The 21,774-nt window shown below is 42.7% G+C and overlaps 1 protein-coding gene across 2 annotated transcripts in view; it reads right to left on the reverse strand.

Moving 5' to 3' along the window:
* NCOR1 (nuclear receptor corepressor 1) overlaps window positions 1-19,735 on the reverse strand; it is a 55,902-nt gene extending 36,167 nt beyond the window's left edge. The window contains exons 1-6 of one of the 2 annotated variants that reach the window (XM_042026287.1): window positions 19,717-19,735; window positions 6,381-6,558; window positions 4,954-5,093; window positions 3,271-3,466; window positions 2,105-2,287; window positions 107-220 (exon numbers count right to left, since the gene is read on the reverse strand). In XM_042026287.1, the coding sequence (XP_041882221.1) occupies window positions 107-220; window positions 2,105-2,287; window positions 3,271-3,466; window positions 4,954-5,093; window positions 6,381-6,488 (741 nt within the window). In that variant the 5' untranslated portion in view covers window positions 6,489-6,558; window positions 19,717-19,735. The other variant, XM_042026286.1, reaches the window with a different exon arrangement.
* Between the last annotated feature and the right edge of the window lie 2,039 nt (window positions 19,736-21,774).

Raw genomic sequence — 21,774 nt, forward strand, 5'->3', positions numbered from 1 at the left:
AGTAAAACAGAAGTAAAATTTGCCCCATGGAAGTAAATGAAGACCTAAAGAATGTCAGCACTGTGGGTCAGTGAGAGCCCCCCGGTGAGGTGCAGAGGACACTCACCCGATTCTCATCGTAAATGATCTGGACAATGCTGCGGTGCTTCTGCTCCACGGGAGGAGGGGACACAGGCCTCTCAGGCTCGGGAGGCTTAGCAGCTTCTTCTTCAAGTTGTTGCTAAGAGACCAAAGAAAGAAAATCAGCCATCCATGTTCCCCCCACCAGTAATTAGTCACCAGAGATAAAATACGCAGCTGATCAGTCAGCACTGCCTCTTATTTCGCTTTGCACTGACAAGGAATGAATGAAATGGTTTTAGTGCCCACAGGAACAATAACAAGACTATTTTTTGTACTACTGGTAATCCAAATTACCTGTTTACAAGACTCACCTGCCTTGAATCAGACTTATTTCAGTTTGACAGAGCCACGGTCACTTTGTAATTTATCATTATTTAACTTTAAACAAAAGTATCAACTTAGGAGAACAGTTACATCAGAGCTGCCTTCTCACAGTGGAAATAAACCAGAGCTGCCTTCCTGTACTGTAGATGTTCAAGTGTCACCATTACTGCTGCCTTATGGTTTCAAAAGGTACAAAAGTCCTTCTAGCACTCCACAGAGAACATCATTCTAAAGGTACTTCACAGCAAAAATAAACCACTCCACATGCATTAAAGTTCCAAGACTGTTAAAATACCAAACAGGCAAAAAAAAGAAAATACCAAAACCAAAAAAAACCCACCCTGTAATCCTTTCCTAGCTACTACACTGCTGTGATTTACTTTCACATCAAATAAATCTGGTTCAGTGACATCTTCATTTTTCAAATATCCTTCACCCATGCCTGCCACAAACATACAGCAAAGAACTTGTGACACCAGGGATCCATCCTGCCTTGCAGTCCTGGCTAGAATGTGCTACATTGCTGTGCAAGAATTCCCTAAAATTTTAGCAGAATACCCTAAGACATGAGCTCAGTTATTTCAAGAGCAACTTTGTAGGTTTTTTTAAGTCAAATCCCACACAAATGTGCACAAATGACCCTTCATAGATGAGATGCACAGTACTTGCTGATTTTGTGGAAAGGTGCACAGAGAGATAAGCATCATTAACACACAAACAGGTACTCAGTGACATCCTCTTTTGGTTTTCTGCTGGAGGTCACTTTACAGGTCATTAAAATTCAGACGTAATTAAATGTTTCCAGACCATAAAAACACACAGCTCCTGAGAGTTGTCCGTTTGTTATCCTGGACTTACAAGTTAACAAATCCTACAGTGTAACTCTCATTTCCTCCAGAGTTTAAACTAAAAAAAAGTAAAGTTGGCACTTTTTCTGTCTGGATCTTTGAAAGTCAGAAAAGGAAAAGGAAACAAGGACTTTGTTTTTGTCAATGACTAACAGATGCCTCAACTGAAGGGTGGGTTTACTTGGCCACAACAGCTACAGGGAAAGTAACAACTTCTGCCAGCAAACATTTCCTTTGCTTCCAGTGGCTGAAGTGCAGTTCTCTGATGCAAAGCATAGCCACGACCATACAAAAAAAAAAAAAGATATTTCCTCCTTTATTTCTCTGCTCTCTGTGTTTATTCACACCCCTCCTACTGCACTTTCCCACAAGGCTAACCTTAGCTCCAGATATTAGGATCTCTTGCCCTTGGGAAAGCAGATGATCCAGGGACTTTTGTACAAGCTCTGGTTTTGGAGATGCATGCAAGGGATTCTCCCCTTGCACAGACTGCGAAAGAAGAAAGATGATCCTCCCCTCAGCCAGCAGGCAGCTCTGAAGCTGAAATTACAGTCACAGTGCCCTTGTTTCACAGCAGTTTCAAATATAAACCCATCTGCTGCTGCTGTTCCTATGTGGCTTTCTCCTACTTTCAAAAATGCTTAAAACTATGTGATGTCCAACTTATTTAAAATAAAATCATACACATAACCTTTCCTTTTTAACTTCTTCATCTGGTTCATATAACCAAAAAATTCACCACCACCAAAAGAAATTTTTCCACACCTCTTTCACTGGCAGAAGACAAGAGCAGTGTCTGCAATGCTTACTTGCTTTTTCTTCAGTTTCAGGATTTGCTGTTCCACTTTCGCAATTTCGCGATCTACGCGGTCCATGCTCTGGATCAATTCTTCCTTTGACAGCTTGGAAGGTGAAGCATTTTGGTCCTCCCCACAAGGCTGACCAGAAATTGGAGAAGATGGTCCCTCATGCTTTCCTCCAAAAGCTGGGTCCTTCCATGGGGACAGGAGATTGGGGGGGGATAGAGAGAAATCAGTCATAACACAGGAATGAGTGCTCAGAAACCAAACAGCCAGGAATTAAAAACAATTTCCATTTATCTAGAGCTCTGTTGAGAAGTCAGTTAAAGTTTTAATAATGCTCTAAATCTTTTAGAATTAACTGATAGCCTATTTATGATCCTGTAATTTCAAAGTCCACCTTTTAAAAAACCACCACACTGCAATATTTACCTTGAAAGCAAAGTAAGACCAAAATGCCTCCCTCTTAAAAATACATCTTCATAAATGTAAACAGTAACTTTTATTTTTAAAGGAAGGGTTACTTGACAGCCACTCCTCAATACTCTGCACCTATACTGAGGAGGATATTCTCAAATATAATCATGACTGGCTTGATAAAGCACATCAGGAGTTAGCTGTGGTTATAAACGTCAAGTTCTCTTGAATTTAGCTCTAATATTCAATATTTACAATAGAAAATACCCACCCTAAACTAGATTGTCCTAGATTTAGTCAAAATGGGACAGTGACAAGTATAATTAGTGTTATGTAAATAAGCAGATTCATTTCAAATGCTTAAAAGGGAATAGGGGGTGGAAGGAAGTACTTTGACTATTCAGTACCAATGTTAATTACAGGAAAAAATGGACTTGCATGCATTTGCCAGCAACTTTCAATTGAAAAGCAGAAATATTTCATGCACTATGCTATAATCATTTTACAACTGAGGTTTCAGTGATGTAAGAGAGTAGTGGCAACTCAGAATTCCAGTCTATTTACTGGGTTTGAGTCAGAGTGTGTAAGAGAGTAACACTGACTCATGATCACAGCTTCTGATAATGTGTAAAAGTAAATCTTTGGGATTAAAGAAAGAACCCAAACAAACAAAAAAATTACCTAACGGAAAAAAATTGATTAGCTCACTGCAACATAGAAAGTTAGACCTTCAGCACTGTAACAGAAAATGGCTTTACCTTCTTAATATCTGCAGATCTCAGCCCTTCCTGCAGAGGATGTACTAAAGGCAAGACAGTGGCTGCACTGACACGCTGGAAATGAGAATCAGACACTTGTTCAAGACGTGGTCGCTTAGATTCCAGTGAATCATGATCTGTCTGAGATGGACCTGGATGAAACTGCTGTTCATATCCAGTTCTCCTTTCCTGAGGCCTATACAGAAGAGATAAACTATTAAAATACACATTTTTGATACAAGAAAAATCCTTGACACTTTTCAATTTTAAAGAAGATGCAATTTGGTGAAGCTCCTTCTAAACAGTAAAGCAGGTAAATACATTTAAGTATGATCTTTAAAAACACAACAGTTAAAATCCATTGGAAAAGAGAAAGTGAACTTGAATCTCAAAGGCACTCCTATCATTACACAACCTTAAAGAAACTCAGCAGTGCTACAAGGATATTGTTCAAATCAAAGCCTGATTCAAATTATAAACACACCAAAAATCCATGAGAAAAAGACAGTACTATATTCCACTGAAGATGGCCACAACAGCTCCATTATTTAAATTTTGTAGCCAAATAATTTTTAAATATACACAGAACGCTTGAGATGAGCCACGAGTCTGTTTGGAATTTGATCTCTACTAAAATTCTACTCTATGACAGAAGCAGTCATTGATTCAATCCATGAGTCATTTAAAGACTCCTCCTTCTCAGAAAAATGCTCAACAGTTATCACTTGCTGCTTCACACTGCAGTGCACAGGATGTCCATAAAAGACCCTCATGTGCTTCAACATCTTCCTATGAAGTGCTACTGAAGAGATGACAGCAGCAGTTTCCTGCAGTTTGCCAGAACTACCAAATAAGCTTCTACAAATTTACAGTGTGGGGAGGGGTGTGATTTACTACTGCTATAAACTCAATTTTGAGAACTCTAAAAGCTGCTGTGATTCTCAGCATTAAAACAGAGCCTTACTGACATTTTGCTGACACAAGACGAAGGCAATATGGAAGCCCCAGATTTCACTATCATCAAGTTATTTCTGGGAATATCCTAATGAGATTTTAAGCCAAACCAGTATTTACATAACATTCATCATGGGTATTTGTTCAGAACCAGATTGGTCAGTTATAGCCAAAATAAACCTCCAGCAGTAATCCTGCATATAAAGTTGCTCCTAGCAGATATATTCACTAAGAGTCCAAGGCAAAAAGGGTTTTTACAAGCAGTGAGTGCAAGAAAAGAAGAGGTTGTTACAGGCATTAACACTTGCTTATGACTGTATACCAGCAGACTAAAACACTATAGAATTGAGTGCACAAACAATATTTTAATCTCTCCCCTAAACAGAAGCATGTTCCTGCTAATTTACTACAATCCAGTTAATATTATTCTGATCTGTAGTGGGATTTTAATCTCCAGATTTGATGTTCAGAGAACGTTCAATGTTCTTCAAATAAACGCTTGACACCGTGTGAAAACTTTCTTGTACCAGCAGTGACGATGCACATTGACCATCCCTCAACATCCCCCATGCAGTGACCCCTTTACTGGGAAGGAAGACACTGGCAAACTGGAAGCAAACTCCATCATCTGATTCACTGCTGCTGTCCACTCTCCGTGTCCTCAGGTAACCCCAGAGCAGCTGCATGCACAAGATCGGTGTTTGCACTCCTCCAGCTCAGCCTCCTCACCTGTCAGAGCCTGGGTGGAACTCGGAGAGCAGGGAGGGCCTGCGCCGGAGCTGCTGCTGCTGTTGCTGCTGCTGCTGCAGGAGCTGCGTTGCCTGACTGACTTCCAGGTGAGACGAGCGATAGTCGGGAACAGCAAATTCCTGAGGGTAACGTTTCTTGTGTTAATAGGAACAAGGGTAGAGACAGGACCAAAAGCATTCGGTGATCGTAATCATTTCCAAAGCTACTAAATACAGAGTAACACCGGATCAATGAAGCCTTATTCCAGCTCAAAAAATAACGTTTGCAAATGGCACTTCCGAGATTTCAATAAACCTGAAAGAGACTAAATATTTATACTAGGAATTCCACCTAATTTATTAACAACTGCTAACAAAACACAAATGAGTCAGCAGCAGATGAATAGCCTTTCAAAAACATCCTTTAAAATCAGACTTGCACATCCAACTGCAACATGGTAAAACGAGAGCAACCTCGAGCAATTTCTTTTGTTATCACCTCAAGACATTTTTATATCAGACACTATAAATCAGGACTAAGAGTCACACAAGATGCATCTTCCAATTGATACAATTTACAATCAAAGTGAGGTACAAGACTATTTATTTGTATATCTGTGTCATCAACCACTCGCTTTTAAAAATTATATGCAGCTGGCACTAAACCGAAGAAAAGCTCTACAAGACATGTAATAGATCATTACCCATGAGATTTCGTTTTCATAAATTATCTAAAAATAAACACAGAGCAAGCCAAAAAGCTTCAATTTTTGAATTTCCTTTTGCTAACATGGAAGTAGAGGAAAACATCCAAAGTATCTGCTGCAGGAGGAGAATTTCATTAAAATGAGGGAAACCTGAACTGTTGTAAAGCCAACAGTTTGTCCTCCACAGCCCACCACACCACAGAGCACAGGATGGCAGAATAAATGCTTGGCAGAAATGAGCAAGTACGATACCCTTAGAAATCCTTTACTCCCTTTCTGGCCAGCAGAACTCAGCTGGCAGCACTGGTATGGCTGCTTCAGAAAAAAAAAAAATCAGTGTAACACAAGTTTTTACACATTCTCCACCTTGCACAGAATTTTGACAAGTATCTTAGAGAGATTCTAGCCCAATACTGCAACAGAAGTTTAGGAACAGAACCCCTACTGAATTTATTCAAACCATCAGAAACCAATGATAAAACCAGGACGTTTATATTAATAAAGGGCAAGGAGGGCAAAACAAAACAGAAGAAGCCCCCCCACAAGTATTTATTTAAGCAGACTGGCAGCAGCTCTCCCCAGCGGGGGCACATGGATGTGTTTCCAAACATGAATGACTGGTGTTACCCTCGTTCAAAAACCAGAAACAATCCCTTTTTGGCACAGCAAACACCTGAACTGCAGCCTGGCAAAGGCTGAGGCTCTCGGGTGTCCCCCTTACCTGCTGGTGGCGGGTGCTGGGGAAGGTGTACTGCACAGAGTGGGGCGGGTACCGGCTCTGCTCCGTGCTGAAAGCTCCTTGGTTCGGAGGGTAGCCTGAACTTGACATTATCAGGGAAGGAGTCTCCACAAAGCTGTGAGATCAAGACCAGCAAGCAATCATGTTTCTAGGAAACCGCCTAAAGGGAAAAAGATCGCTGATAAGCACTGAAGTACCAGATGTACTCACAATACATTACAGCCATAGTCACCTAAGCAAAACAACCATTACCAGTAAAAGCTTTTTCCTGATGTATTTATTTAATAGGTTACTTCAGTCTGAAACATGCTAACGGGTCTTAAATGGGCTCAAAATGAGACGTGTCAGCATTGTCTACACAAAGATTTGAGGATTATATTGTCGGAATACATCCTTTTACCAGTTACCAGTTGGGTTAGGAGAATTTGACAAGAAAAGTAGGTCACTTTAAATAAATGTTAAAGAGGTTATAATAGTCTATAGCTGGACTCTGCATTTACAGTAAATTTTCTTAGCACAACATGAAGTTCACTTTCATTTCTTCTACAAAGGTTTTGGATTCCATGAACTGTTGCTGACTTTCAGATTCAGGTAGTCTTAGGGCTGCACTCAGTGTCACCTACAGTTCATTAAATCCCAGTGCATTAGTCAGGCCCTGAATGCCATCACCATCCAACAGCAGCTTAACTCAAGTAGTCAGTAAAAAAGGCACTCACAAAGCAGAAAACCAGCTCAGCTTCAAATGCCAGCATAGTTTGGCTCCTACAGGATGCCAGAAACTGAATATACTACAAAGCCCTAAAACAATCCTGCTTAGTTGACAATCAATGACTACTTTGCATTCTCTAGCTGCAGATGGAGAGCAAACACTGAACTGCAAACTGACTGGGGGAAGATTTAAAATACTGAAGAAATCCAGACAAGTTCCCTATCAAAGTCTGAGCATGCCTGAGGCTGGGTATGGTTCCAGCTGCTGAAGATCCAAATAAACTGATTAAACCCTCCTTCCCCATCAGTGTTTTGAGCAGGTGAATTATGGCTCTAAGCAAAAAATTGGGACATAAATAGATTTTTAACAGAAAATAGTTTTCTCTGATAGCTCAAAAGATGTAATCCTTGGAGCCTACATATTAAATCCAGAATTCTATCAGATGTGGAACACATTCTCAACCTGTTGCCCAGAGACCAGCAGACATATCAGACCTTCAAATGAAGTAACTGTTGATCCCTGCCTCAATGGCTACATTTCAAAGCACATTAATCCACATCCTTTCACAAACATCACCTATAAAGTTATACTTCTGAACTGCATTTTCCATTATCAGTCAATAGACAAAATCAGCTCAGCAGATCTTGAAGTATATCTGGCATATTTTATCATTCCTGTTCTGGTCAGGGGATTTTTCCTCCTTAACTCTCCATCAAACAAAGCTTTATGTGTTGGACTCCCAGAATAATGAGGCAAATTTACACTTACCTCTTAAAGCTGATTTTCAGCTATGAAAAATCAAAGGAAAAAACAACAGTTTATCTTTCAAAGCAATACTACAGATCACTGGTAGTGTGCTTTATTGTACCTATAGATCTATTATAGTACCTATAATTCATATCCAACTGACAAGCTCTAACAGAATGCTTCACCATTAACATTTATTATACTTCATCATTCACACTGCATTCATTAGAGTACAGCTTTACCTACTATGTGATGGTCTAATGGGTCTGAGTCATATGATTTCCATTTAATCAAGGCACAGTGTCAGAAAGCCAGCAAGTTCAGCTGCACACGTTGTGAGAACAGAGAGCTACCCCTGAGCACCCCAATGTACCCCTAAACCCCAGCCACAGCCAAAAGAAAACCTCTAATTTTCCTTTCTTACATGGACTTTCACAGGAATTAAAGCTATGGCACACAGCTGTCAGCTCAATCCAATGTTTACTGATGTGATAACTACTCCTGTCACAGGCTGGTGCACATTCATCATTAAATGAACTGGCTCCATGGTATAAAGATGCTCAAACACTTTAAAGGTTATGAAAGTACAAATCTTAGTTTGATGAATTGCTGATGCCCCAACCTAGGCTCCCTCAGCAGCTTCATGTGCAGAGATCTGAAGAATCTGGGAATGCAGAGGGGATCAGGAGAGCAACCACTTGAAAATCACACACAAATATAGGTCAACTTCTGCATGATTCAAGGTCCTTTCTCGTTCTCTCTGTCAAGTTACATCTGCTCCTTATTTTCTCAATATTCAGTCAAACCCACAAGTTGATCATTAACCCAGGTGCTGAAAGTTCAAGCCACGCTCACTTTCTGTGATGCTATAAAAGCTACTTCTCCATTCACAAGAACTGCAGTGGACAGAGTGTTAGGTTTGTGCTCATCTTGAAATCTTTCACAACCAACTGCAGTGAGAGCATCTGACCATCTCTCCAGATTCTGCACTGGACATGGAAAGATGAGAGAGAGGGCGTGGAGTACAAGAATGAACATCCTGCATCCATCCAAAAATGTCAACCTAAACCCCCTCATAACCCACAAGTTTTACATAATAGATAGGAAAACACTGAATCTGATGACTTTCCTACTGAAAGCTGCAAGTGTGATCATGTTCATAATGGAAATTGTTTTAAAAGGGAAACAAATGAAAGTTGCCAGCAGAGGAAGGCAACAAGGAGCCTATTCATGGTCAATATGAGAGGTGAGAAGCACAGAGAGGAAAAAAAAGAAAACATGAAGTTATCAGTGGTGGGGGACCATTCTTCCTCCTCCCTGAGGGAACTGGCAAAACAGCAGCAGAGATAAGGGGGTAACAGTAGAGGAGAACACATGGTCACATATTGGCAATTACAAGGTGTGGAGGGAACTAAAGGATGGGGATCCTGCATGGGATCTCATTTCTTTCAAGATAAAATCAACCCTGGAGTACAACACGTAAAATGACACTGAAGTACAATAGTCCCTCCCTCTAAGCCTCCTTTTCCTGTTACAGACACATCCACATGCCTGCACACTCTCCTGATTTGACCCCTCTACGTGCCCTTCAGACCCCCCCTTATCTCCCAGGCTCTTACAGCATGAGCTTGTTTATCCTCTCTGCAAGGGGAGGGAGAGATTTTTTCCACATTTTTGCCAGTAGAATTACCACCAATATTCTGCTCATCTCTCCCTGTCTTACTACCTTAATTCTGGAATTGTGGATGTAAGTGCTTGACTTGAACTCCTATTTCTCTGCAGGCAACCTTACGACCTGTCAGCCAAAAGCATCTGCCTCTCTCCCTTCAGCATCTGCTCACATGTTTGCAGCAGACACAGATTCCTCTTCATCAATCTAGTTCCTGGCCAGTGAGGGCAGTGCCAGCTTCCTGCTGTAACCTCTCCAATTTCCATACGTCCAGATTATGTTTAAATACAGCCATCCTTTTGCATAAAACTGTAACTGTGTGTGCAGACTGTAAACAACCTCATCCGGGCTTTCCTCCCTGCTGTATCCTTTCACTAATCATGACAAACCTCCTCTTGCTCTACCCAAAGCCAACCAGAATCTTCCTGTAAAGTTCCTCACTGTTTATTAACTCTCTCTGATCCTTGCACTGCTTCCCCCTCCTCTGCCGGAACAGAGGCTGCTCATCTTCATTTTCAGCATCCCTGATAAACTACAACACCAGAAATCAGCTTCCAACTCTGCTCAGTCAATGACAGCAAGATTCTATTTTTCAGACAAGCATTTTTTACCTTTTCATATTATCCTGCAAATTGCAGAGGTTAAATATATACACATTTAAAAGAGCTGTTACAGACTTTGGAATTCTGCCTCGTGTCTCACAAAGATAAAGTTAGGTCATGAATACTTTCATACAGCTGCCAACCAGGCTGGCAAATTGTCTTGTCTCACCAAATACTGACAATTAGAAGGGGCAGAAAGAAATATTTCTTTGTTTTGCAATTCAGAAGCCAGAAATTGTGTTATAATGTCCCATTTCACTGACATTCCCAGACTCTATGGCAAAACAGATGGGGAAATCAAGTAGCATCAAATGGATAATATTAAAAAAATAAAAATTACAGGACACACAGGAGCAAACAATCAAAAAAGAAGCAGTTAAGTGAAGATAGCCAGGGGAGAAAAAGCAATGATAAGAGTAATGGATTCAGGAACTGAAGAGATAGTTGGCCTTGTGTTAATTTGATCTTCTCGGACAAGGAAATGATTTAACAATGTTTATTTCTAAAGGTATGACGATATTTTTGTCTTTGGCCAGCTCAAACTACTGATCAGATCCAATTCAGTATTCTCTTAAAAGCTACTGTTCACACTTACATTCACCATATGCAGGGAATTTTGAGTAAGTTAGAAATAATTTGGAAATCAATATTATAATGGCAACAATCACGGTGTAATTTCAGCTTGATCTCCAGAACTCAAAATGCTTCAGAAGCAGAAGTACAAACTATCTTCAGCAGACATGTGGGAAAATGAGTCACAGAAAGGTTAAAAAATCTATCAAAGACTCCCCAGGAAATAGACAAAGTCTGAATCAGAAATAAGACTCGATTCTTGCAGCACTTTAAAGGCGCTGCCTGAGTAAAGCAGTTCTTCACTTGGAAAAACACAGTAGGTTAAAAACTGGGACTATTTTTAGCAGAGCAGTTCCCCAAACCCCTTCACCACACGGCCACAAAGACCTGACACAGCTGTCCCAGGGCAGGGCAGTCACCTGCTCCATGTCCATGGAGCCACTTGCTGGAATATCCTGTCTCCATCTCTTACCTTCAGGGATAAAAGACCAGTCTCATGGGTAGACTCAGTTTTCCTTCAGCTATCCAAAACAAGCTGACATTTCTGCATTTAGAGTAATTTTTGTGCCATCTTGAAGTGCTTAACCAACATTTGCTAATTAAATTTCACATCCTTTTGGGAATTTTCCTCATCTTGTTTTTGAGCAAACTAAGTGTGATATAAAGAGAGCAAAGAATGAGATTTTAGTCTAACCCGAGTTGGGAGATTTTGTTTTTAAATCGGCAGCTTTAGTAAATTGAGCTCTGATGTAACTAACCCACGGCAGAGCAAGGGAGGCTCTGCCTTGCACAGGGGTTCTACAATGAATCACAAGATTAATTCAGGGATATTTATTCAAAGTTTACTCTGGCAAAAAAAATGAAGAGTGAAGGGAGTGTTTCAGCAATTGGTTCGAAAGGCCTTATCCAAGGCATGATAACAATACTTGTGAATAATTATTTCTGTGATTTCACTTCATAATAAGGTAATGAAACTACCTCATGGAAAAAACCAAAATCAGGCTGTATTTATGGACTAACCTATTAAACCACACTGACCAGATTTCATGAATTACAGACCCTTCAAGACACAATGCTTCAACTCACATAAAACAAATCAAAACTACAGGTCAAGAGTCACAGAAGTAAAACCCTTCAGTGTATTGCTAGCTTTGCAAAACAAATCTTCCCAGTAGCATTTTGTTTTACCAGATAATCATTAACCTGTTCAAACACAAACAAAAACACCAACTTTGCATCCTGGGGATATGCCATACACCAGAAAATACTAACACATCCATTCCTGACAGATTGCTAAAGATAGCTTAATGGGTCCAACTTCCATATAAAAAATTATTTATTCAAACTACTGGACACAGCACAAGGCTGAGTATCATCTCCCACCTGAAATCCCAGTGCTCAGAGCATTAACAGTAGGGCTGCAGGCTCACACTGACTTAGCAGTGTAGAAAGTCTTCAGTAAAAAAGCACCAAACACTTCCAGAGCAGTCATTAGTCCTTCAGTCACTCCTCAACATCCACTTATCAGCAGTCATATGGCAGCTATTCAGATGGCAAAATTCAGTGATGAAGAAAAGAAGCTGGGGTTCAAACTGATCTGTGTCAACCCTGAAGCCTGACCACAAAATTCTGCGAAGTATTGTGGGATGGGGTGGCAAGTGAGCTACTATATCAATATATAGGACAATCCTAAAAGATAGAAGGTTTTCATTCAAGAACCTACCAGAAGGTTGATGCCTGAGCAGATTTAAGATAATTCTGTGCTTTAAAACTGAAGGACATGTATTCCAGCTACAATATCCAAGCTTACAGACAGATGTATGAAAATCTGCTGGGCATCCCCTCCAAAAGATGAAAAATTCTTTGCATGCTACAAGCAAAAAAAAAATGTTAAAAGGTCAACACTAAAATTAAAGACAACTTGAGTAATGGTCATTTAAATATGTGCCAGAGTACTGTGCTTCCCATTTCTGCAGGACACAGGCATCACCCTCAAAGCTCAGGGCCTCTCCCACACTTTCTCTAATCTTTTTTTCACTCTTTTTTCACTCAGTTTTATGCTGCAGAATACTCAGAAACTTGTAGTCAAAGCACATGGACATATGCTATTGGAATGAATAGAAACAATGAATGTATTTTCTCCAAGTTGAGGACAACTAACTACTGAATTTTCCATGACAATTCCACATGTGCAGATGCCTTTTCTTCTTCTGTGACAGACAGAACCATAAAATCCCAAATACACCATAAATTCCCAAGAACTTTAATCTCACACAGTTGCATTCCCTTTACTCACAAAGTTATTGATGGAAAAATCACTATTTCTGTCCTTGCTAGAAATACAGTACAAAAGTTACATTACTATCAATACTGAACAACATTCTCTCCATTAATTATTAATACAATAATTAATAAATCAAGAAATGTGAGTATTTGAAAAATAGATGCTAAGAAAAGCCCAAACATCTGAATTCAACCCTTTTCACACCCTGAAATTTCCATTAATGTACAATATAATCTTATTTCTGAACATCCAAAGCAGTAACTCACAATGCTGTACAGTGCCTGACATATTCTCCATGACACATGGCAAACTTTAATTTAGCCAATTACAGACGTGACACAAGTTAAGGAGCATTACAGCTGTCAATTCAAGATGTCACATTGACTCTATCCTAGGAATACTTTTCCATCTCCATCAAGGGAGCCAAAAAATTAAAATAGGTTTTTATACTTCATATTTTAATAGGAAAAGATTCCCTATTCACAGGTTACCAGCTACTTAAGGTACTTCAAGTAATAGTTTTTGAAACACTAAATATTAAGTATTAAAGAGTCATTCAAAGCAATTTTTGTTGCCATTCCAAAGGTGAAAATTGGTTGCATCCTTACATGTGTAATTTACATCCAAACTCTTGCCAAATCTCAGGATCACATTGTTATGCTTCATCTTTAAATAACAGTTTCTCTCTCTCTCTCTCCTGCTACAAATACAAATAGAATTTGTGCTCTACCAAAATGGGGTTGATCAAATTCAGCTGACAAGATACTCTTCTCCTGGAAATTCTATTTTAATCCCTCCTGTAATTTATGATCTTACAGAAAAGTTGCTAATACATGATCTCAGGACCCAGGGCATATACAACTTTGCTGCATTTTATGGGGGAACATAATGGGAAAAACTAAGATCACATTAACATCTTTGGAAGCTTCTGATCAATTACCCACTTGCCTCACCAAAAAAATAAAAATAGAAGGATGCTGAGCACATCCACTTCCAATGAGTCCATATTTCCAGCATCCACTCACCAGTTACCACATAACACCCTGGGATACAGAGAATCCCTGAGGGAGGAAAATCCTCATGGATTTTCACAGAGGAACAGCTCTTACACCCTGCCATGGAGCTTATCCAGCTCTCTTCTGCCAAGGAGGGTCACAATAACACCAAAATCAGCCAAAAGAGGTAGGAGGAAGTCCTACCTTCAGAAATGGAAATTAAGGATGTAGACATTTCCTTGACTAAAAATACCACAGAGCGATGACTTAAAACTGAGAAGGGTACAAACATCAGGGTTTTCTGGTTTTAAAAGTATGTCACAGAAACAAAGATAGCTTATTTCCTAAAGACATTTTCCAAGGAACACCAGATTCCTGGTTGTCCCAATATGGCAAATAGCACACAGTTAATGCACACCACAAAAAAAATTTCACGAGCCAAAGAACCCAAATCTCCAGAACTGAATGTCCAAAGCAAACCCTACAAAGCCCAAACACTGCACATGTAAGGACTCTCATTCCCAAGGGAAGACAGCTTTTTTCTGAGGTGACTCCAGCACTTCCCAAATCCCAAACATCTCCCTCAGCCTTTTGAAGGGCCCTACCCCTGCTACAGGGGTAATTCAACTGGTTTTGAAACATCAACTGGAGCATTCAAACTTCACCCTGAAAACTGTAATGTGAAACAGAAACCAGCCCAGGCATCCTCCAGTGCACCCGTGTGCAGCAGGCAAGAGACTCAAAAGATGCTACACAAACGACAGTGATAAGAACTGCAAAAAACCTTCCTCAGCAACTCATCCTCACTCATGAGAGTTCAACAATTCACTGAGGTTTGCTCCAATTCACCTTTTTTCTCACATTTCATCTAGGACTTAGGAATAACCATACCTCAAACTTCATATGTATCACACACTATGCATAAAATACTCTCTCAAAACAATTTTTCTTCTCCTTTTTTGGACTGAAAGTGTACACAGTTCAAGAACAGCTCCTGCACATGAATTTATTCCTCCACTGTTAATCCATCTGCAGGTAAAACTGGTTTTTGACATCACCTAACATCCAAGAAATTATGTGGTCACAGTTTTAAGTTTCCAGCATTTTCTTGTAGATCATTGATTATCAAAAGTGGATCTATAGTGACAGCTTTTAAAAACAGCTTTGGTTTGGAAAAGGAAATATAACTTGACTAATCCATACTGACTAAACCCACAAACTATGATGGATTGTAAGAGAAAACACTTATAAAGAAAGGGTCAGGAAAACCAAGTATCAGCCTCATAATTCCCCTCAGCTGACTGAGTTCAGATAAAATCAAGTCTAGATTTTAACTAGAAAATACAAAAAGCCTAAAATAACATTTTTTTAACTGTATCTAAGAGCAATGCCTTGGTCCATGCCGATGCTCCACAGGAAATGCACCAGGGCCTTCTGGAAACAAAGTTTATTGTTATTACATTTATGATTACATTTAAGGTACTCTATTTCACAGGAAATGCAACAATATATAAAGATGTAACTCCAACTGGGAGTCTTAAAACAGCCTCCAAGTCACAGAAAAATGCAGAGAATGGAAGAGATCTTGGACTATGAATGGTACAAATAATCTTTTGGATCTGGAGTAAAAAAAAAAAAAAAACAAACAACCCAGAACTTCAAGGTTCTATATATGTTTAAGCCTGATCTTTGAGACCATAGTGAAACACCAGCACCTATACAAATAATGGCTATAATGGAACAGGTAAGTGACATTTATTATGACAGGTTCTGGCAATAATATTCCAAGAAAGCTAAACCATGAAGTTACAATGATTATATGGGAGAATTCCCACTTTTCAAACACCCCTCCTCTGCAAATCCAGCATTTCAGATAGAATTAAAACAAGAGTTGAAAAATATGAACCTGGTGAGACAAAACTCTATAGGGTAAACACAATTTTTTGATTTAAAGTAATTCATCTTTTTTTCCCCAAAATAGTATTAACACGGGGAAGAGTGCAGCTGATCTGAAATCATATACCTGCCTCGTTTGCTGAACTGCACTTGAACGTGTCATGAACTTCTCTGTTAACTCTCTAACACTGACAAACAGGACAGGAATCAGTCGGTTTTGCACCTGATTTATATTCACATTTGTTAGACGTGTTCCCTGAAACGTGAACGCATTTTAATCCCTTCAGGAGAGCATTTGCTTTTCCAGGCAGCCCCGGGCTCTGCCCAGGAAGACCAGCAGAGGTTTCACGTGGAGTGTGCGCTCTGTGTCCCACAGCCAGGGAATGCTCTGGGCTGTTTGCAGCTCGGACGGCACAAGAGCCCTCTGACATCGTGAGGACATAAAGGAGAATTACCCAAATGCCCTTTCCCTGCAGCACAAGGCACAAGCAAGTGCATGACACCAGAGGAGTACTAAAAGAAACACCCTGTTAGTTTAAGCATGTTTTACACTTAACATCATCCCTTTTCATTTATAGGTGTCCTTTTCCTCAACATCTCTGTGGCTGTATTTTCATTTTCAGTTTTACCCAAGAGCAGTCACTCAACATGCACAGAATTTTTAAGTCTCGGCCAACAATTTGTCCAGGTAATTTGTCTGCATAAAAAAAAATCATTTTTTACTGCTGTAAGTTATGAACAATAGGATCTTTCAGAGATGGCTGATGCATCTTTTTACATCTTCGTGCATCTTAAGAGAATATCTGTTAATTTTGCAATAACTTTTGCAATCATAAGCAGGTGAAGTTGCTGACTTCAAAACCACATAGACCAACACCTTCCTTGAGCCTGAAGAAAAAAAGATCTATCAAATCAGTCTGGGAGGGGCAACATTACAAGTGGTTTAGATGTGGAGCTGGGCAAGGACATGGGAGTCTCTCTTAGGATACTGGGAAGAAACACAGCTCCAAGGTAAGACTGAGCCCTCTGTCTCACACAACTCAGAGCTGAGCCCCAGCAGGCCCAGGCTGTGATTTAACAGATGGTGGGAGAGCACTGAAGGAGCAAGGAAGGGAAAGGGAACCTCACAGAAGTCCATTACTAGTTGGATAATCACTGAAGGAGAGAGACACCGAAATGGAAGATACATTCAGCACTGTCCTGGCTAATTTAGAAGTATCACAAAGTAAATATTTACAGACAGCAGTCCTGCATAGGTCAGAATTTTTACCTGGACCAGTTACAGTAGGGAGGGAAGGTACCATGTTCAGTTAATAGCCCAACATTGAAACACTGATTCAGATTTGACTAAAGAACATAAATGACTTGAAGACTTCAAGCCTGGCATCCAGGAAACGTTGCTTGCATTATGAAACCACTGTCTGGTTACAAGTCTGTTCTTAAGGTTGCTCTGTGTCACACTGCACCTGCACAAGGAAAAGACCCCTTCCATCTTCAACAATTCTTAAAATCTTACATGTAAATCACTACACCAGAACTCTAAATAGTATTTTCAATTGGGCAAGAAAATCTTCATTAAAATCGTTTTGTAGGCAAAAGGCCATATAGAGGAATAAAACATTTCACCAAAACCTTGGCTGAGAGCTTTGAAAGAGTATAAATTTCTTATTTATAAGAAATATTGTTCTCTACTACAGAAGATTTTTTTCAGTTGCTTTCATGCATTTAACACCAGCTGAAGCAGAGGCAGCTTCCCTTCCCTGCAAGCATCTTTCACTCATGCTACAACTGAGAAATGAAATAACTCAGAAGACGCAGTCAGAGGAGCACAAGAACTGTGGAAAGGGACTTGAGGGGGGAATCAGAAAGGCACTTTAGGGTCTGTCCCTATTTCTACCACAGTTTTTAAGAGAGTTTTGTAGATTCTTTTAGATCACAATGGAAAACATGTCGGCCCCAAAAGAGCAACTAAAATGAGTGGCTATAGGAGACAAAGTGTATTCAACACAAAACAGCAGCAGTACAATAGAGCAAAATGAATATATTCAGATTCTGTGCATGTAATTTCAACCTGGAGAGTTACTTTTAATTGATGGGTGCAATGATTAACAAGCTAGAGAGAAGCAACTTGTGGAAGCAAGCACTTGTAACATCCTCTCCACACGTTCAAAAACACACGTTACAACTCTTAGAAAGAAGATTCCAAAATGCTGCTCTTTCTCACATTTCAGCAACAAGTTTAGGTATTTTAGTGACCAACATCGAACAGTGTATTTCAAACAGACAAATTACCCTGCACATAAATGACAAAAGAACTCTTTTTCCTCAGCAGCCCATACCATATCACAAAGAAAAGCGACGTAAAGAAAAAATTAACCACGCTTTCGCAAAAAAGGGTCACTGCAGTTGGCTTCTTTCCCCTGAACTTTTGAATCCCTGGGCTAAGCACGAAGGTCTTTCATCCCCCAGCACAAGACACCACATTACAGCTAACTAGAAATCCACTTCAAATATTACAGACTTCCTTTTCAAATGTCAAGGTTGTTTAGTTAATCAGGAATAACAACATTTTGCGGAATAAAATTCCAGTGCAAAACTACAACAGAGCTGCACGGTCCTCGTGTGCAGTGACATAACTGTGTCCACTTCTTCAGGCACTTACACTGTGCCATCCCACTTACCACCAGAGTTTTTGTTATAATTGCCCTATTTCCTATCTCTCAAATCATAGTGCCTAGGATAAAAATCCCTATCTGAGCTCAAAGAGTTCATAACTATAGTGCCATACCAAAAATTAATAAAAGAATACTGCCACAAAAATCAAGTCTTCAAGACTACACATTCCCGCTGTAATAAGTTGTCTTAGTTTCCACCAGTATTTACAGTCATGAAAAGGTAACAGACTTGTTAAGACCATATCTGCAGAACACGAAGAAGCAGGTTTTGGACAACAGATTGTTCACAATATCTACTTGCTTACTTGAGCCTGTCTAACACTGACAATTCATGCATCCACCTCGAATCTTGCCTAACTGCAGCCGACTTGATAAACACAGGTTTTCTAAGTACAGAAAAATCAGCAAGCGCGAAGTTCTTTACCATCAAGTCAGAATAATTCTAGCAAAAGCCACTTCCATTGTGCCCTGCAGCAGCCCGGAGATGACAGAAGCCGGGGATGTTTACAGGTCCCATATGAATAATTCAGCGTCAGCATCAGCAACAACTCCCCGGCACTGACAGCGGCCGCGATGCTCCCCCGACACGGAGCTGTGGCCGCAGCACATCCTCAGGAACTACCGCGCTCCTGGCCGAGCCTCCAAGAGGACCATTTTGAAGAACTGACCCTTTTTTAATTTTTTTTTTTTTTTTAAACTTGCACTTCTCCTGCCCACAGCGCAAGGATGAACACCCAGCACAGAGATGCTCTGGGATTTCTGCAGAAACTTCCCAGCGAGGGCCACCTCTCCGTGCCCCACCATCCCCCCGCGCATCCACAGCGTCAATGGGGGGAAAGCCCCGCGGGCACCGGGCACCCCCCCCCCCCGATCCGCCCCCCCCCCCCCCCCCCCGGCGGCGGCCCCACGGGCCCCCCCCGGCTCCAGCGCCCTCCCCCCGGAGACCACAGGGCTCCGTCCCCGTGAGGAGGGAGGAGGACGGGATGGCCGGGCCCCCGCCTCTTCCCCCTCCTCCCCCTCCTCCTCCTCCTCACAGCGGAGGCGCTCAACCCGCTGCCCCCGCGCCGCCCCACCGGGCTCCTCGCGCTTACCGAGGCGCGGCGCGGGGGCGGCCCGGGCGGCGGGTACCGGCGGGTCCCGGCGGGGCTGAGCGGGCGCGGCGTCTCACCTCACCCTCAGCGCCGCCGCCGCCGCCATCTTGCCTCCCCTCCCCCGGCCCCGCGCGCTCCGCCCCCTCCCGCCAGGTCCTGCCAGATACCGAACAAGCCGCGGCGCCGCGGCTCGGTACCTTTCACCGGCCACGGTGGCTCTCCCCTTCCTCGCGCTGTGCCATGTCTGGTGATGCACAGGCAGCAATATCCCGAGAGAAGCCACCGGAGAGCCTGGCGGTGAGAGGGCGGGGTGCTATGCCCCTTCCAGGACCGCTGGCCGGTGCGGTGGGGAGGGGCTCCTTCCCCCTCCCGCTGAGGGCTGGGGGGGGGCGCGGCCGCCATGAGGCGAGCGGGGCCCGACCCGTGAGGGGCTCCTGGGGCTGCCGTGGGCTGGCCGCGGGCTGAGAGCGCGGGGGAGCCACAGCGCCCCGGTGGCCCTCGCCGGACTGCTGTAAATTGATAATAACCCATAGTGGGTCCGGGCTGCGGTCGTGCCGGTGAACGCGGCCTCGAGAGCCCCTCACGGGAGTATCGCCCGGAGCCCGTCAGGTCCCGCAGGGCGCTTCCCGCCCCGTCCGCCGTGCTTCCCGCGCTGTCCCTGAGGTCGGGCCCGTGGCCTGGCGACGAATGACTTCCGAAATTGTGAGAGAGGTTTAAATTTCGTTAAGTGTCTGTTCATTCCTCCCACGGAATGAGGAGTGTGTAACTTGCTCCCTGCATTCTTAGGAGTTTCAAATCTGCAGGGCGTTGTGCGTGCAAATGTGTAATTCAGGATCTGCTAAAATCACAGATTAATCTCTAATCAGGTTTACTATGGGAAAGATATACCATTAGGCAAGATTAAATTACCTCATTGTCACAATTTCCATTAAATGGAGAAGTCGTGCCTACATTTGCAGAATGGGTGCCCACACAATTACTGGTTCAGACTAAAAAAGCTGGGGCTCACCCTGTGGTAAACAGGATCATTCAGAAAACACATGTTGTGCTAAGGGTTGTGTTATTACAGTAGTTAAAAGTGCCACGCTAAGGTGACACAGCACATCTCCTGTGTTTGCAGTCTCTAATCCCAACACAAGCCAATGACTCTCACTTGGAATCACTTGCAAGTTAAAGGTGTCCAAAGAAGAGCCAGGGAAGACCAGTCAGGCGTTCACCTGGTGAGGTCTGAGCTGCTCCTCTGAACTCTCCTAAACTGTTTTCACCAGTTATTTACACTGTAACCCACCTAACTCCCACACTCCACCATTGCTCTGTACACTTGTCTTCCATATTGCCTGTTTGTGTGGATAAAGCGGAGTATCCAAGCCATCGTGCATCTGATTGACTGTTTTATGTTTATTGTAACACTTCCCGTCTCCTTCTCCTCTGCAGTTTTCTCCAGTGGCTGACTTCACTTCTAAAACATATCCAAAAGTTTCTCCCCTTGCAGCCACACTCGGGATAGCCCACAGAACGTGTCTGAAGATAAGCTCCTCCTGCCCTGCTTTTGAGCTTCCCCTTAACCCACAACAGCTCCTCCACAGCAGCGCAGCACGGATAAAAGGTACCACACGCTGAAAAGCTCAACTTTTGTCACTATTAATCATTATTGAGGTACCAGCAGGGTCAGGGCGATACGGCTTTCGCCGCCGGCCGCCCCAGGAGAACAGCCCGTGTTCAATGCACACCCTCGGGCCCCGCTCTCGGGCGGGACCCTGCCAGGGCGGCCCTCTGGGGCAGCAGTACCGGGACACGTTTCCCGGGAACCCCAGAGCGGCACAGCATAGCCCGATCTCCCCGGGAGCGGCACAGTTCGGGCCCCGTTTCCGCGGCAGCGGCCGAGCGGCCCCGCCCCGAGGCGGGGACGGGAGGGGAGGGCCGTGGGGGGTGGGGGAGGGAACCCTTTCGTACTCCGGAACCTTCCTTCCGCGGCTCGCGTTTCCTGCCGGCGCGGCGGTGGCGCGGGGCGGTCGCCATGGCAGCGGGCCCGTGGTGCTGGGGGACGCCGGTGGCGCTCGCGCTGCCGCCGCTGCTGCTGCTGCTGCTGCCGCTACGGGGCGCGCCCAGACTGCCTCTCCGGCGGAAGAGAGCGG

The sequence above is a fragment of the Corvus kubaryi genome, unplaced genomic scaffold, assembly GCF_017639235.1.
Source record: "Corvus kubaryi isolate FWS band 111438036 unplaced genomic scaffold, C.kubaryi_AGA036_p1.0 37284, whole genome shotgun sequence".
Taxonomy (NCBI): Eukaryota; Metazoa; Chordata; class Aves; order Passeriformes; family Corvidae; genus Corvus; species Corvus kubaryi.